The sequence below is a fragment of the Myotis daubentonii genome, chromosome 4 (genome assembly GCF_963259705.1).
Source record: "Myotis daubentonii chromosome 4, mMyoDau2.1, whole genome shotgun sequence".
Classification (NCBI taxonomy): domain Eukaryota; kingdom Metazoa; phylum Chordata; class Mammalia; order Chiroptera; family Vespertilionidae; genus Myotis; species Myotis daubentonii.
In genome coordinates, this window is record NC_081843.1 from 35952049 (window position 1) to 35968805 (window position 16757).

A 16757-nucleotide genomic window follows, 5' to 3' on the forward strand; every position below is an offset into this window, starting at 1 on the left:
TTGAAGTAACTACGGCGGCTCCAAGGAGGGGAGGGGGGGAAGGGACGGCCGGTCCCGTCAGTCAGGCAACGGTAGCCGCCCGGAGCGGATGGCGGCGGCGATCGCGGCCTCATTTGCCGCCGGGGGTGAGGAGGCGGCGGCCACGACCTCCGTTCCAGGATCTCTGGGTCTGCCGGGGAGCCGCAGTGCAGAGCGGGCCCTCGAGGAGGCCGTGGCTACCGGGACCCTGAACCTGTCCAACCGGCGCTTGAAGCACTTCCCCCGGGGCGCGGCCCGCAGCTACGACCTGTCAGACATCACCCAGGCTGGTGAGTGCACCCGGCCGAGCGCCCGGCCGGGACCCTCATTTGCATTGCCCCGCCCCCCTGCTCCCTGCTCCGGGGCCGAGGAGGCTGGCACTCCCCTCGGCCGTCCGCGTTCTCGACCCGCCGATGGGCATGAATCTGCGATCGCCCCCTCCCCTCCTTAAGAACCACCAGACGATGCGCGCGTTTCTCGTTTTCTTGGAAAGCCCAGCGTTCCTGGCCGAATGTTGTGATCCCCTTTCCACCCCACCCCCTCCGCTTCTCTTTATTTGCATATTGGCCCACCTGTAGAATGGTCCCTCCTCTTACCTGGTTGGCTTATTGGCCTGCTTTTTTTTTTTTCCAACCTCAGTTCTGATCGTTCCATAAAGGAGCCCCCATGAACCCCTCTAGTGACTCCTTTCTCTTCCTCCACATCGTCTGCAACTCCGTCCCCGTTCCACCGAGATCCGAGCAGACTTAGGACCTCCTTCCCATGGATTTGTCCCTAACGACGCAATGTTTCTGCTTGCTTTGCTCGCAGTCCCGCCCTCTAAGGTCCCGGGCCCTCTCCACTCTTCACCCAGCCCGCCTGTGGGAAAGAAGCAAATCTTTCATCTCCCCTCTGCTCCCCAATTCTTCCTCCTTATTCCTGACCCCCTTATCTGAGTCCTTTTCCTTCCTGCGTGTGTGAGGTCACTATGGAGCCCGTGACCTCATAGGGACTCTAGAATCCCCATTTCTGTTTCTGCTTTCCCCAGGGGGAGAGACTTGAGGCAATTGCTAAAAGGAAGGAAAATCTTTTTTTTTTTAATAGATTTTATTGATTTTTCACAGAGAGGAAGGGAGAGGAATAGAGAGTTAGAAACATCGATGAGAGAGAAACATCGATCAGCTGCCTCCTGCACAACGCCCACTGGGGATGTGCCCACAACCCAGGTACATGCCCTTTACTGGAATCGAACCTGGGACCTTTCAGTCCGCAGGCCGACGCTCTATCCACTGAGCCAAACCGGTTACGGCAGGAAGGAAAATCTTATCTCCTTGCTAGGAGTGCTGGAAACCTAGAGACTGTCTGACTATCCTTCCACTCCCCATCGCAGGATCCCTCTAATCATGCTTCCCTGGTGTCTGTTGATGGTGGGGTTTGGGGGACTCCACTGTGACAGGTGAGTCAGGCCTCAGCTGCTCTGGAGACGACCTCGGGCTGGCAGCTGTGTGTGTGTGTGTGTGTGTGTGTGTGTGTGTGTGTGTGTTGGAACGAGGGAGGAGGACTGCATTCCCGAAGCCACACCCCAGCCTAGCCCAGGGTGGGACTTGGGACTGGATGAGAGTGTCCTCCTGTTGACACTGCCCCTGGACTGCATTTCTCCTCTAGCAGGTGCCTGCTCACCTGCAAGCACTCAAGTGGGCACGGACATACTCTCTTTCCCACTGTCCCGGGGAGAACCAGTTTAAACCTTTCCAGCTTTCTTGGGTTGCTGGGTACACTAACTTGCCCACTTTGCAGGGAGTGAGTTCAGGGAATGGGTGAGCCCCAGGAGCCGTCCTCTCTGTCTCCCCGAGTCTCCTAACCCCCAAGCTCCAGATTGACCTCAGCAGCTGTGCGACACTCAATGTCTTCTCTTTCCCCTCCCCCTTGCTTATTTTTTGACAAAGACCAAATGTTATTCTTTACTTCCTTAGGGCTCTGTTTCAGTGAGTGGACTCCTGGGGAAAACTACCAAGAACTCCCTGATCCTCCTAGCTCTCCCCCCTCCCAGTCTCCTCCCCCGGCATTCTGGCTCAGGGTGCAGCCAGTTCCCTTGTGAGTGAGCTTGTGTGGTGAAGCGGGGAAATCTCAGCTTCCTGAGAACCCCTCTCTGCCTGCTCTCCAGGCAGGAATTCTCAGAACTTTCAGGGCCCAGATTCTAGGCCAGGTGGGGTCTATCTTGTTCAGAACTCTCTTTTCCGTCCCCTCTTCTCAAGCAGGGTGCCTGTAGCTTGGGGTGGAAAGGGGAAGTGACAAAAACATAGTATTGCCCATACCCTGCCCTCCACACCTCCTTGCCCTCCAACCCAGGCTAAAAGCTTCACCACTCATGCCGGAGTAAGTTTGAACTTCTCCTGCTTTCCCAGCTCTTTCTGAAACAGTATTTTCCATGCATGTTACCTATGGCATAGGCCCCTGATATCCCCTGGACTTCATTCCTGGTGCCTGATAGCAGGATGACTCCTGAGATGGGAGGAGGGGCCACTTTCACAAAGGAGAAGTGCAGCTCATTCTCTCACAGACCACATCCTGTGCCTTCTGTGCCCTCCCTCCTCCTGCCTGGGCTCCCTTCCGCTCCTAGCGTTTGGCCCTGCCACCTGCCTGCCCCATCATCAATTGTTCTCTCCCTTCATCCATATGTGTGTGTGCACACAGATTTGGTGGATGCAGAGAAAGGCAAGGGGAGTGTGAGAGTGAGAGGACAGCATTTGGCCCTCCCACCCTATCTGGAACTGTCTTTTCCTGTGACAGGTCTGTGTGCACCGAGGTTGGGAGCAGAGAGGGAGAGAGAAGGATTCCTGGGGCATTAGGCTGTCGTCCGCTCAGGCAAACACAAGGCCCACCAGAGACAGAACCGGACAGATTCATTTCCTGTCACAAGACCCATTTCCTTGGGGGCTATATCCCAGATTCTCCTCCCCTCAGCTTTTGCTCACTCTTCCCTGGGGAAGGCCATTTAAGAAGTTCTCCCAAGTACTGCTGCTCAGGACTTCCCCCAGCAGGCCCTGGGCCCTCCCAGTACAGGCCAGCAGAAGAAACATAAACCCAGGCACAGAGGTTTAAGCAGTGAGTGTCTCCATATTGATGGGAACCCAAAATGCCTGATTCCTTGCATTGCACTGGCAGGCCACCACTTGAGTTAAAGTGGCAGTAAAAGACTCTGCCCCCTTCCCATCCTCTCCACTAGTCGCTGTGTTCAAGACACAGGCAAAGGGGGTGCTTGCTTGAAGTCTGGGCAATAAGAGAGGAAGCAGAAGAAGGCTGGCAGGGCTATCAGGGTGGAATGAGTGAGCCCCAAAGAACGTGCGTCTGGACGGGAGGGACCAGAGGACTCCAGCTCCCACCGCCAGCTTGGCTGATTGCCCTTCCTGGTCCTCGGCAGTCTGTGGCTTCATAGACCCTTGGACCTGGTTTGCTGCTCCCAGGGGCTGCTGAGAAACCGTTGTCCAGAGTTGGGAGCCTTCATTCTAGAGCCAGGCTGTAATGACCCTTGGTTTTCCCCCGGACTGAACACAGGTTGAGATGGGCTTTCTCAGTGGTCTCTCCCAGAGATTGTCCATATTCTTATCTTAGCCTCCCAGTTCATCACACTGCTATTTTCTTTGGAGTACTAGCACTCTGCTATGATCTTTGCCTTCCACCTCTCCTGGCATCACAGAGCAAGAGGAAACCACAAGAGTTATAGAATCCAGCCACCATTCCAGTATAACCCTTCATTGTTTGTTTGAAAACAGCATCCATGGCTTGATCCCACACCCCTAGTCCTGAGTTTCTCCAGTCCAGTGACCCTAAGGCCTTTGCCTTCCCTTTGCCATTCTGGCCGTTCTTGGAATGTGCTCCAGTTTGCAGAAGGCTTTGTTCTCTCTCCAGGTAGCCCAGGTTTATAGGCCCGATTCTTCAGGTCTGTTGGGAAGGTAGAGGGCTGGGCATCTGGCTCTGGAGAAGTTCAAGGTCCTCCTGTCCAGGCTGGGCCTCTCCACAGCTCTCCCGACACTTGTTTCCCGTAGACCTGTCCCGGAACCGGTTCCCCGAGGTGCCAGAGGCAGCGTGCCAGCTGGTGTCCCTGGAGGGCCTGAGCCTCTACCACAATTGCCTGAGATGCCTGAACCCAGCTTTGGGGAATCTCACAGCCCTCACCTACCTCAACCTCAGGTAAGGAGGCAGGGCCAGGGGAGGGTGCACCAGTGTACAGTACCCTGGGTGACCCTCCTGGTGACCCTTAGAGGAGGGCCACACCGGGATGCTCTGCCTGGGGAGTGAACCCACTGCCTTTCTTCCCTCCACAGCCGAAACCAGCTGTCATCGCTGCCGTCCTACATCTGCCAGCTGCCCCTGCGGGTCCTCATTGTCAGCAACAACAAACTGGGAGCCCTGCCTCCCGACATCAGCACCTTGGGAAGCCTTCGGCAGCTTGTGAGAATGGGGAGCAGGGCGAGAAGAGGGACTGGAGAGCCAGGCACCAGGGACCTTTTTGGGGGGGAGAAGTTAAGGAAAGGCAGAATGTGCCCTAGGGGTGAGGCCCAGACTAAAGGAGGTGACCAGAGACAGGAGACAGCTCTTGGTCTTGTGGCTTCTTCCTAGTTTTTTCCTCATTCCAGGATGTGAGCAGCAATGAGTTGCAGTCCCTCCCCACAGAGCTGTGCAGCCTCCCTTCCTTGCGGGATCTCAATGTTCGGAGGAACCAGCTCAGCACCCTGCCTGATGGTAAGGAAAATGAAGAATTGGAGGTGGGGGGTGGAGAAAGAGAGAGAGACAGACAGAACTTAGAGAAAAGTTAGAGAAAGGGAATCTTCCACAGAAAAATAATGCTTAGTTGACCAGGGTTTTGCATTGTATCAAACAAACCAAATTATTTTATTTGTTCTTGACCAGCATCCCTCTGAAGCTGGCCAGACATGGGTTATTTGCTCTATTTTACAAATGTGGGAAAAGATGCAGCAAGGGGAGTAGGTGAGTGCATTGGTACCCTGCAGAACAGAGGTCCTCAAACTTTTTAAACAGGGGGCCAGTTCACTGTCCCTCAGACATTCCGCACAGGCGCACTGCGGGCCTGGGACGAGTCGGCTGCTAAGCAGGACAGGCAGCGGCGGCAAAAACACCCGGCGGGCCGGATAAATGTTTTCGGCGGGCCGCATGTGGCCCGCGGAGCCGTAGTTTGAGGACCCCTGCTGTAGAATCTCAAGGTCAGAAGGGCCTTTAAGGTTATCCTGTGTCACCACTCACCCCAGTGGGAGTTCTCAAACACCTGAGTCAGATGACGCCCTGCACCTCCTCCCCAGAGAGTCTGAGTCAGTGGGGCCACATGCTGGGTCTGAAGCAGCTCCATTTTAATGAGCTAATTGTGATGCACCCCGCATTTGATAGCTTCTGCTCCAAAGCAGCCACACCTTCTTTTATTCCGCCAGCATTGTTTTGTATATGTGTTCCCTGTGCTTTACTGGGGACCAGGTAAATGTGAGTGACGTCACTCAGATCTGGGGCCATCTCTTAAAATGTAATGGCTTAATTAAATCTTAATTTAATGGAGAGAAGCAGGACGAAATTCTAGAACAGGATACTTAGAGAGCTACAGGAGCTACACAGGGAGGCACTGGCTCTACTGGGAACTTGAAGAAGGTTTTGCTCCAGAGGTGCAGTAGGAGTTGACCATTGAAGGAGAGTTCTCCACCCTCTGCAGCCTCGGCAGAGGGAACCCCATGTGCAAAGCGTGTGGGTGGGAGTAAACCTGGCCCAGCATGGATGCGGTTAGAAAGTGCTCGGCAGAAAGGACCTGTGCCATGCTAACCTTGGTTTTGAAGAACAAGAGACAGGAGTCAGGTGGTCATTCCATTTCCTCTGGGCTTCCCCTTACTGCTATGCTGGCCCTCTTCTAAGTCAGTAGGGGTTCAAATAAGCTCTATCTGGGCCATAAAAGAGACCCCAGCAAAATGTCCTGGGATACAGAGGAAGGAGCAATGGATTCCAACTTAATGTTGGAAAGGTTGCATGGAGAAGGTGATGAGCTGAACCTTGAAAGATGTGTGGACAGAACAGTGGCATTCTCCTATTGAGCAAAACAGCATGTGGAAAGGCCCAGAAGTCAAGGGGCTGAAGGGTTATCTGGTGCGGTATGAGGATGGGCAGTGAGATGGGAAACATGGGCTGAGCCAGATCAGACAAAGGTACCCCTACCTGTGGGCAAGCACAGTCTCACCCAGGGGGCAGGGCTTCGCTAGTGAAGTGCAGGTGGGATTGCAGCCCCTCCTGCCCGGGTACCTTTGTGTGGGGCACAGCTCACTTACCCTCAGCAACCCCAGCTGCAAGTCATGGAAAGTTTTTGAGCAACACGGTATCAACGTTGGTCTGATTTGGGGCTTGTGATGGTCACTTGAGAAAGAAGGAGTGGATGGAGTGGGGAGTGGGCAGGGAGGAGAAATGGAGGAAGCACCTGGGATGGGCCTGAGCTGTAGTTGATGGGGGAGGGAGGCATGAAGGTGGGCCATATTTGAGCAGGAAGAGGAACAGGGAGACTGTTCTTAGATAGTGCCCTCAGCCAGCCAGGCCACAGCAGAGAGTAGAGGAAGTGAGCCCTTGGGCCTACTCCTGACTCTATCTTCACCCACCCTCAGAGCTGGGGGACCTTCCTCTTGTCCGCCTGGATTTTTCCTGTAACCGCATCTCCCGCATCCCGGTCTCCTTCTGCCGCCTCAGGCACCTGCAGGTCATTCTTCTGGACAGCAACCCCTTGCAAAGCCCACCTGCCCAGGTAAGAGGTGGCCTGGGGCGGACATTGGAGATAGGGTTGAGATTGGGCGGGAGTGTGGGTGGGTCCCTTTGGTAGCCAAGTAGGATCTGGAATGCCCCCTGCTTTTCCCTAACTCCTTTCATGCTCATCTTCACACTTAGATCTGCCTGAAGGGGAAACTTCACATCTTCAAGTACTTGTCAACAGAGGCTGGGCGGCGTGGGGGCGCTGCACTGGGGGACCTGGCCCCTTCCCGCCCCCCGAGTTTTAGCCCCTGGTAAATAAGGGTGGGGAAGGGAGCCTGGATCCCTAATACCCCTTCCTGGCACCAGTGTCCCCATGGTTTCCAGAGGGAGGATGGGCAGGGGGTTGCTGCCCAGTATAGGACTGACCAGCTCTTCCTGGCTGGCCCCAGCCCAGCTGAGGACTTATTTCCGGGACGTCGGTACGATGGCGGGCTGGACTCAGGCTTCCACAGTGTTGACAGTGGCAGCAAGAGGTGGTCTGGAAATGAGGTAAGTGCCTCCTTTCCAAGGGACATTGGTGATCTCAGTCCTGGAGGAGAACCTCTGAGCCAGGACCCTTTGCCTTTTACCTCTAAATCTCAGAGTGACAGATGGCGGCTGGAGCTGTCTTCTTCCTTCCCTTGCCCAAGTATCCTGGGGAATGGCTGGCTTAGCAGCGGACCCCAAGGCCCTGAACCCATGAGTCCCCAGCTGTCTTTCATCTCTGTATTTCTGCATTTACAGTCAACTGATGACTTTTCGGAGTTGTCGTTCCGGATATCGGAGCTGGCCCGGGAGCCTCGGGGGCCCAGGGAGCGGAAGGAGGATGGCTGTGGTGAGTGGTGGCGTCAGGGGCCCTGGGACTGAGGGGAATGGACAAGCCTGAAGGCCCCCATCTGCTTGCTGACGTGTCCTGCCTCTCCAGCTGATGGAGACGCTGAGCAGATTGACTTCATTGACAGCCACATGCCTGGGGAGGATGAAGAGCGAGGTGCTGCCAAGGTGAGGGGCTAGCCCTTGTCCACTGTCGATCTGCTGTGAGAGGAGAGCTGGAGGGGGTGGCCAGTGCAGGCTTGGAGATCAGGTCTCCCTCAGTTCCTCCTTCTGTTCTTTCTTCAGGAGCAGCAGCCACCAGAATTAAGCGCTGTAGCAGGGGAAAAGGAGAGGGCACCAAGCAGCAGGTACCAGAGCCACTTGAGCTGGCACCTCCTTTCTTTGCTCAGTCTCCTTGCACCATCTCTCTTCCCTGACCTCCTCTACCCCTCTCATCCCGCCTTTGCCCCTTCAGGCGGGAGGAACTGTCTGGAGAGGAACGGCGCCGCCCGGACACTTTGCAGCTGTGGCAGGAGCGTGAGCGGAGGCAGCAGCAGCAACAACAACAGAGTGGAGCGTGTGGGGCCCTCAGGAAGGACAGGTGTGGGCACAGGAGCTACTGGCAGGTGGTGGGCCCTGGAAATGAGTGGAAATGAGCCCTCCTGAGCTACTCTGCCCCTCAGGGTTGGCAGCCCCCTGCCTAACACTGCTGACCCCACATCTCTTCCTTCACTTTCTAGTTTTCTGAAGCTGGGGGTCAGGGCTCCTGGTGGAGGTGCTACAGCCTTGTCCACGCAGGCCACTTACAAGTATGTGTCCTCCCAGACTGCACCTCCCTGAGCCCTCTCCTTGCACTCCTTCCCCCTGACCATCCCTTCTAATTCCCATTCTGTCTCCTCAGCGGCATGCCCAAGTCCAGTGCCACCCAACTGGGAGCTTCAGGGGGACAGGGAGCTCCTGTCTCAGCCCCCACCTCTCAGGAGTCCCTTCCTATAGGTGGACCAGGTGTGACAGGGGCTTGGGGAAGAGGGAGTGGGCTTGTGTGTGTGAGGGGTAGCCTGAGGGAAGAGTGGGACACCGAGGGGATGTCTCTCACCTGCCCCTGTCCCCTGCCTCTGTTCCCCAGTGACAGCACCTGCTCCTCGGCCACTCGGCTCCATCCAGAGACCAAATAGCTTCCTCTTCCGTTCTTCCTCTCAGAGTGGCTCAGGTGGGTCTCCCCTCCCCAGTACTAACCCAGTGCTAATGCAGCACTAACCCCCAGGCTGCAGTCACCCGCTGGCCTGGGAGTTCTCTGGTCAATTGTCTCTTTGTGTTGAAAATCCCACAAACACAGAGACAGGAGATGTGTGTGCCAGACACTGTAATCCAGCTACAAAGTCTACAGTGGTAGTAGAGACAGCCCCACACCCTCCTTTTCTCCAGGTCCTTCCTCACCAGACTCTGTCTTGAGACCTCGGCGATCCCCCCAGCTTCTGGACGAGAAGGAGCTGATGGCTCAATTACGCCAGGTAAGAGAGGTGGGATCTGCATGAGTGGGGCCTGGACTCAGCATGGTACCTCCTGGTTTCCTGGCCTCCCTCAATGTCCTCTTTGTCCACCCTGGTGCTTTGGCTGAGGACAGGAGATGCAGGCTGGAGCTCCCTGCTGACTCTGACGTTCTCATCCCCCCCCCCCCCCCCCCCATCTTCCTCCTTTCCCTGCCTTTCAGGTCCTTGAGTCGCGGCTGCAGCGGCCCCTGCCTGAGGACCTGGCAGAAGCTCTGGCCAATGGCGTCATCCTCTGTCAGCTGGCCAACCAGCTGAGGCCCCGTTCTGTGCCCTTCATTCATGTGCCCTCACCTGCTGTGGTTAGTTGGGGCCCAGCGTGGGAAGGAGGGAACGGGATAGGGGACTCCTGTGGCCCCTCCCTTAATCTCATCTTTTTTCCTTTCTCACACATCCCCAGCCAAAACTCAGTACCCTCAAGTCTCGGAAGAATGTGGAGAGTTTCTTAGAAGCCTGTCGAAAAATGGGGGTGCCTGAGGTATGGAGGGTTGATCTCAGAATCCTGGGGCTGGTCTGCTATAAAGAGTGGTAGCATTCTGGGCTTAGTTGAACCCTTTGCATGGATGGCAGGGCTCCATTCACAGGGAGCATGTGGTCCCCAGAAGGAAGTCCCTGTCCTGCATGTCTCCCTTCCCTGCATGCCTCTTCCCTGCACTCTGCATGTTGGCACGGCTCTGGCCCTGGCATGTGAGGGCAGGGGGGTGGAAAGAATTGTCTTGCTGCTGCTGATGATGTCTGCCCTTTGTCCTTGTCCATCTGTCCTACTCTCCCTTCCCAGGCTGACCTGTGCTCGCCCTCGGATCTCCTCCAGGGCACCGCCCAGGGGCTGTGGACCACCCTGGAGGCCGTGAAGCGGGTGGGGGGCAGGGCCCCCCCACCGCTCTGGCCCCCCTCTGGTCTGGGCGGCTTCATCCTCTTCTACGTGGTCCTCATGCTGCTGCTCTATGTCGTCTACACTCAACTCCTGGGTTCCTAGGACCTGAAGTCACCCCTTCCCCCACCACCTTGCCCTATTTCTATTTATAAGACTCCTGTGCAACCCCCATGCCCACCAGTGGTGCCTTCAGCCCCTACCAAAGACACTAGTGAACCCTCCTCCCTTCACAAACACTGACCTCAGAGGCCCCACTCTGGTACCCCCAGATCCTGGGCACCCAGCCTCTGGCCCCTCCCATCTCAGTGCTGATGGTGCCTTCATGCCTTCTCCCACCCAGCCCTGCCCTCTGCTCCACTCTGCTCCCCCAGAGGGGGTGGATCTTAACCTTCCTATTTTCACTCTCTCTCCACCCCCTACTCCCCACCCCCAATATTGGGGGCTAAATTATCTATATTTTGTAGAGAGAACTCTATATTTGTAGGAGATGCAAGGCCCAGTCTGGGTCCCCATCTCATGTATAAATTGTACAGACTGTGGCTGCCTGTGTGTGTGTGTGTGTTTCCGTCTGCTCCTACTGTGGCCAGGCCCAGTCCTGGCAGTACCCATTGGGCTCTATGTGCCAGCCTGCCTACTCCAGCATTTTCCTCTGGAAATGACAGGTCTTTCCTCCCCTATGAGCCGTGGCCCCTGTGTCATCTCCCTTCTGATATCTGCTGGCAGCTTCTTTGCATCTCATTTGTCCCAAACCATGTCCAGGGTGCCCCTGACCTCACCTACATTTTTAAGGGCCATCCTGTCAGCTTCCTTTGACCAGGCCCCTTTAGGGTGTCTCCCCCCTGCCCTCTACCAAGGGCTGGGAAGCCCAGAGGAAAAGGTACACGGGGATTTCATCTGGGCCCCTCCCCCCAGGAGTCCCTGTGCCAGCCCCACCACATCCTGGAAGAGGAGGGGGCCCCAGGAAGGGGCCTCCCCTACATCGCTGCTGTCGTCCACGCACTGCTGGAGCAGTCTTAGGGGTTGAGGTAGGGGCACAGGGCCGCCACCGGCCTGGGATCCCGGAACAGAAGACAGCCACGCCTGGGCCCTGCCCTAGAGAGGACCGGGGAGGGCGCCTCGCCAGCCGGCCCTGTTCCTCGGGCACCCCGTTGGGTTGGAAGCCGGCCTGCCCGGCCGGGCGCCTGGGTTCCTCTGAGTGTGACTGAGGGTCTGGGATGGAAGATGGGCATCGGATGTTGTGTCAAGTGCAATAAAGAAGCTGGAAGGTCTCTGAGTTGCCGCTAGTCTCTGTGTCTCGGCGAAGGAGTGGTGAAAGCAATGCATTGTGGGAAAGGGGGTCTAAAGCGGCCTGTGCTCCGCGCTGCCCTGGGAAGCAGGCCGGGCTGCGCAGCCCCCGCCCCCGCCAACAGGGGTCGCCCTGGGACCCAGCGGGAGCGCGTGCCACGTGGCCGGAAACGCACTGCGTGTTGGCGTCGCTGCGAGGCCGGGTGAGGTGGGTGCGGTGGGCGAGGTGGGCGGGCAGCCTGGACTCACCCGGACAGACAGGGTGGTGCCCACCACGGAGGGAGGCTGGGACCGAGTGGGCGCCACGGAGGGCGAGGCAGACGGGGTGGGAGGCCGGGCAGCGAGGGGCCGGGCACAGAGGTGCGGCCCTGCCCTTCCCTCCCCCAGACGCGGCATGTTGCCCTGGCCCCTTCCACGGTGGGACGCCGGCGAGGAGCAGGCGCCGGAGGAACAGGGCCCCTCACCGTTCGGTGACCCCGGCAAGGTTCGGAACTCTGGAGGGAAAGCCCCGGGGGAGCCAGGTGCCCCCCCACAGGACAGGTGAGGGGCGCGGCACGCGGGAGGCGCTTACGGGAAGTCCGCGTGGGCTGGAGGGTCCCGCGGGTGCAGACTCTCATGGTCCGGCGAACAGTGGTTATGTTCGGCCTCCGCACCGGGCACCTTTGGCCTGGCCGTGGGAGTGTTCAGACTCGGAGGCGAAGGCGGGAAGCTCTGACGGGGGCGTCTCAGGGCCTTTCCACCTCCAGCCCCCAGGTCCGGGCCCCAAGGCCTTCCTGGACCCGGAGAGGACAGCGGCGGGCCCCGCCCCGCGCAGGCCTGGTAGCCCAGCAGCACCCGGGACCCCCAGGTAGGCGCTGGGCCTTGCCCCCTCCACTCCTCAGTACCCTTTTACCCACTCCTGAGCCTGTTTTAATCTCAAGTTACCCCCCCCCCCAGTTCCCCTTTTTCCCCAGATGGCCTGGGGGGTGGCCCCTTCGAGAATGACCCTGCTGGCACCATGGGACCCCAACTATGAGGCTAAAGCCTGTTCTCAGCTGGTGTGGGTGAGTAGGGGGTGCCTGTGGCTCTGGTCTCGGGGTGGGGCAAGGATACTCCAGTGATCTTTCCTGACCCTCCACAGGGACCCAGCTGTGCTTCCGGTGCCTCTTTCTCAAGCCGGACTTTGTGTCATCCCTCCTTCTGGCCGCTGTACGAGGCAGCCTCAGGCAGGGACCGCAGACCCCTGACTTCTGCAACAGTGCGTCAGAATGGCGAGCAGGCACCCAGGGATGCAGGTAACTTCCCTTGGTCCCCTCAGACTCCGGACTAATGCTTCGTGAGCTCGTAGGGAACCCGTGCAGAGGTCCATGGGATGGGAAACCCAGCCTGTCACCCCAACAGCTTTTCTCCCTAGGATTCCCGGTGATGTGCTGTGAAGATGTCTTTCTTTCAGACCCTCTGCTGCCCCCTGGGCAGCGTGTTCCCTTGTACCTGCCTGAAGCCCCCCAGCAGGTGGGTACTTTCCTGCCCTGGCCTTTTCTCAGCCTCCCTGCAGGGCTTGGGAGGAGACACTTCCCTCTCTTCTCTCCTCAGGTGATGGGCTCTCTGAAGCTGCTGCTCCCACCCCCTATCATGTCCCCCCAGGTCTGCCCCACCCGGTCCCCTGGCTGCTGCACCACCTGGCTCAGTGGGCCTGAGCTGATCGCCCTCACTGGCCTCCTGCAGATGAGCCAGGGGGAGCCAAGACCTAGCTCCACGGGTTCCTCGGCAGCTCCCACCCCCCCTTCTGATCCCCTAGACCCCGTTTCTGATCATGCAGGCCCCAGTGGTTCTCACTGCACTGACCCATCTCTCCGACAGACCCCAGAAACCAATTGTCCATAGCACCTCTGGGGGCATCATGGGCCCCCTACTCTCTCAGGCGGTTCTGTTGACAATAAATGTGTTGGTTTGCAAACAGGCTCCTTGTGGTAAACAGAATGGGGCATTCAGGCAGGGATAGGGGTCTCTTCCTCCATGGCAGCTTTGGCTGTCCTCCCCTAAAATTCTTGTTACTCATTGGCCACCCCCTACAGTGGGGTGAGGGAATACATGGGCCTAAGGCCTTTTCAGGCTGACCAAGAAAGGCACCGTTAATGAGGGGCCCCGCAGTACAGTTCCCCAGACTGAGTATATAAGAAACGGATTCCATCAGCTCTGCCAGGCCCAGGAAAGGGAGGATTGTGTAAGCATGTGGCTGACATTGGGAGAGGCAATCTAGGGAGTAAGAGGGTGGCACATCACTTTTGGGGGACACCAAAGGAAAGATACCTGGTGCTTTCATCCTTCTTGCGCTGAGGTCCCAGAAGTTTATCCTTAGAGTTGAGGGTTAGTTCTTTGGTTTGTTGGAGACGCAGGCAGGCACTGCAGGTGTGTGTGTCGGGGGGACGGAAAGGTACTTGTCGGAGTCCTCATCAGAGGAAGGGTGGCAGCCACGGTTCCCCCGAGACTCTGAACTGATGCTGCATAACTTTGCGGGGAAACAGGATCAGAGCTTTGGCTGAGAAAACCAGAAATTTGTAGGATTTTTTTTGGAGGGAGGATAGTGATCTAGAATTTTCTCCCTTAAAAGAATACAACTTCTTGGGGGAACTTCCTCCTGAAGACTTCCCACTGCTGGAAGGGGCAGAGTGGGCAGCGGGCCCGAAGGGGCAGCTCAGCGCCTCTGTAGGTCACCCGTCCTAGGGGGTGTCCGTGCCTTAGAACCCCTCAGTTGTGGGAACACATTCTAACTTTGCCATTTTCTCCCCCTCATCTCACTTTCCATCTGTCAGACAGACCTGGCAGACGCTCACCCTTGCCTCCAGAGTTGGTTCTTGGGTAGGGACTTGATTTGGGGTAGCTGTGGGGCAGTGTGTGATAGGCTTGGGGGCATTGCCTCATGCTTCCAGAGGAGGGATCAGGTCCAGGTCAACTAGCTGAGGTGGCTGGCTGAGGGGGTCCAGTATGGCAGTGTCCATTTCTAAGTAGTCTGGGGCCATGTACTCAGTGCACACATACTCCTGGGCTAGTTGGACTGGGTGGATACCCTCCTGCTCTCCAGCTCTCCCCAATGCTGGGATGGGGGCCTTGGAGCCTGTGCCCTGGCTCCCTGGCCCTGGCTTGTAGGAAAAGGGGCAGGGAGCTTGGGGAAGAGGACCTGGTGGAAAACAGCTCATGGGCACTTAGTGCCCCCCCCAATCCTAGAGCAACTGGTGGAGAGCAGCGTTGGCAGCAGAAGGAAGGTGAGGGGGGAGGTGCTATCATAAAGTAGCCACCCCACCCCTCATGGGCTCCCATTGACTCAGTCACTCCCAGCTCCCTTGGGTATGTGGCTCCCTCCCCTCTCTAACCCTCCGGGTATGGGGTATGAGGCTGATGCCCCCAGCATCCCAGGGTCTGGAGGGTGGCTTGCTTGCTCCTCTCACCCAGGCACCTGCTACAGCTCAGGCCCCTCGATTGGGCCCAGGTGACTCGGATCTCATGAGGTTGGGGGACAGAGCGTCTGGAGGCGCTCATCAGAGGATCCCTTGGCAGTGGCTCAGTCCTGACACCGGCACCAGCGCCCCTAAGTCGCTTCATGGCGGCCAGGGCAGTCTCATGAGTGCTTCAGGCACCATGACATCTATTGTTTGTAGCCACAGCACCCGCGTGGGCACCCAAGTGGCTGAGTTTCAGGAAGGAGGAGTCTGCATGGCCACAGCAGCACACACTGAGCAGGGACGGGAGCAGGAACCCCAGGTAATGATGCCAGGGCGTCCTTGGAACCTCTGCCCTTGGGTTTCTGCAGCAGGCTCAGTACCCCCAAACCCAGGCACAGGTGGTAGACATTTGCCCAGGCCTCGTGTCCACCTCAGCCCCTTGGGCCACAGTGTCACCGGCCAGACATCCTGACATGGAGTGAGGATTCAGGTCCTGGGATCCTCATGGGAACTGGAACCTTGGAAGGATAATTGGATGATCACAGGAGGCAGGGGGGCGGGGGGAAGTGTGTTGGAGTCACTGTGCTCTGAGAACTGATAAAGTGTAAACGCTTAGTATTTGAAATTGATTTCGGTGACCTAGAGCAGGGAGAGGCTATGGATAGACCAAATCCATGACTATCCGACCCTGGCCCCCATATTCTCTCCGCCCACCCCGAACTTGGGCCTCACTGCGGTGGCTGCAGGCACCTCGAGGAAGGTGCCCCATCACACCTGCTGCTCTGCCTCGCTGGTCCCCGCCACGCCCAGGCTGCGGTCACATGTGCGGAGGATAATCAGGCGGCCCTGGTGCGCGTCCACCGCTGGCTGCTGGTGCACGCACCCGGCAGGCTCACGCTGATTTGGGGCGGTGCTCCACCCGCAAACGTCTCGTTCTGGTAACACTCGAGTCTTGACGGCTCTGCCCGGGGCAGGAGACACAGCGGTGCTGGGACTTCTGCTTCCGCAAGTGGCTGCGACGCCACGGTGGACTCAGATGCACGGCGAGCGACTTGGACTCTGTGTCCCCGTGGGGTGACCGCCTCCGGGATTCCTTATGGCCACAGGCAGTAAAGTGGCCAGCAGAGGGGGTGAGACGGCCGAGGAAAGGCCAGGGTGGGTAGAGGTGGCTGCTACCCGTCTTGATGCCCAGCGTCTCTCTCCAGCTCCCAACTTGAAGCTTATGGCCGGGTTCCTGCCCAATGACTAGGACACCCTGGTCTCCGGAGATGATCCTGGCAGGCTCCCCGCGCCTCCTCTCCTCCCCCCCTCTCCACCAACAGCTCATCACTCCCCACCCCAGGAGCTGGACGCCAGCCCAGTGGTGGAAGTGGAGTTTCAGTCGGGACAGTCTCCACCCCACCCGCTCGGACTGGGGACTGGGCTCTGGCAGGCGTAGGGAGCGTGGGGGCATCTCCATGGATTTGCACTGACTGCTGAGAAAGTGACCAGGTGGGGCGAATGTGAATGCAGCATGGAACTAACTGTCAGCAGTGATTGTGCTGGCTGCGGGATCCGCAGTCCTGAGTCACCTGCAGCGGAGCCCCACCACCCTTACAGCAGCACCCTCTTCTGGTTCTAGCCGTCCAATATCCTTCCCACTCAGGACTGGTTTTGTACTCTTCCTTCCCAGGTAATTCTAGGAACCAGACCACCAGCACTGGGTGGGTTGTGCTGACTTTCAAGGAGCTGGAGGTTCTCTGTGGTCTTGGGATAAGTAAACTTGTGGATTGGCCCCTACCCACCAGAATCCAGGTCGAGAGACCATGGAGGGAGGTTCCATGGAGGAAAAGGCCGTCTCACGGGCATTTCCATCATGCTGCCCCATCACCTCAGCCCCTTCTCCCCACCACAGTCCAAAAATGCCACCACGGGCCAGCTGAATGTGCAATGTTCTCTGATCACAGTACAGACTCTCTGGTGGGGGTATCCTTTGCCCTTTGTTTCCTGAGAGGTTTGAGATGGGGTTGGAATTCAGAAATTTTTTTAATTGATTTTAGAGGGAGAAAAACATCT

General features: G+C 57.7%; 2 protein-coding genes across 8 annotated transcripts; both read left to right on the top strand.

Annotated features, from left to right (window-relative positions):
- The first annotated feature begins 1 nt into the window (after position 1).
- On the top strand, positions 2-11267 carry LRCH4 (leucine rich repeats and calponin homology domain containing 4). Of its 4 annotated transcripts, none has more exons than XM_059693636.1 (18): positions 3-308; positions 4044-4188; positions 4323-4449; positions 4635-4740; positions 6645-6781; positions 6922-7037; positions 7176-7275; positions 7510-7600; positions 7691-7767; positions 7885-7946; positions 8054-8179; positions 8319-8387; positions 8480-8583; positions 8705-8788; positions 9004-9089; positions 9290-9427; positions 9526-9603; positions 10912-11267. In XM_059693636.1, exons 1-18 carry the CDS (start codon positions 89-91, stop codon positions 11014-11016), a joined length of 1971 nt encoding a protein of 656 aa, XP_059549619.1. In that variant the 5' UTR covers positions 3-88; the 3' UTR covers positions 11017-11267. The 4 variants fall into 4 exon arrangements, 3 of the variants coding, with proteins under 3 accessions (XP_059549619.1, XP_059549617.1, XP_059549620.1); XM_059693634.1 differs by lacking the exon at positions 10912-11267 and adding an exon at positions 9904-10538 and having other exon boundaries at positions 5-308; XM_059693637.1 differs by lacking the exon at positions 10912-11267 and adding an exon at positions 9904-10538 and having other exon boundaries at positions 168-308; positions 4618-4740.
- A 101-nt stretch (positions 11268-11368) lies between these two features.
- On the top strand, positions 11369-16448 carry SAP25 (Sin3A associated protein 25). 4 transcript variants are annotated; one of them, XM_059693646.1, is made up of 7 exons: positions 11369-11491; positions 11671-11823; positions 12030-12130; positions 12220-12326; positions 12404-12557; positions 12677-12774; positions 12856-16448. In XM_059693646.1, the coding sequence occupies exons 2-7, from the start codon at positions 11678-11680 to the stop codon at positions 13144-13146; spliced, it is 897 nt and encodes a 298-aa protein (XP_059549629.1). In that variant the 5' UTR covers positions 11369-11491; positions 11671-11677; the 3' UTR covers positions 13147-16448. The 4 variants fall into 4 exon arrangements, with proteins under 4 accessions (XP_059549629.1, XP_059549630.1, XP_059549626.1 ...); XM_059693647.1 differs by having other exon boundaries at positions 12716-12774; XM_059693643.1 differs by having other exon boundaries at positions 12677-16448.
- The last annotated feature ends 309 nt before the right edge of the window (positions 16449-16757 follow it).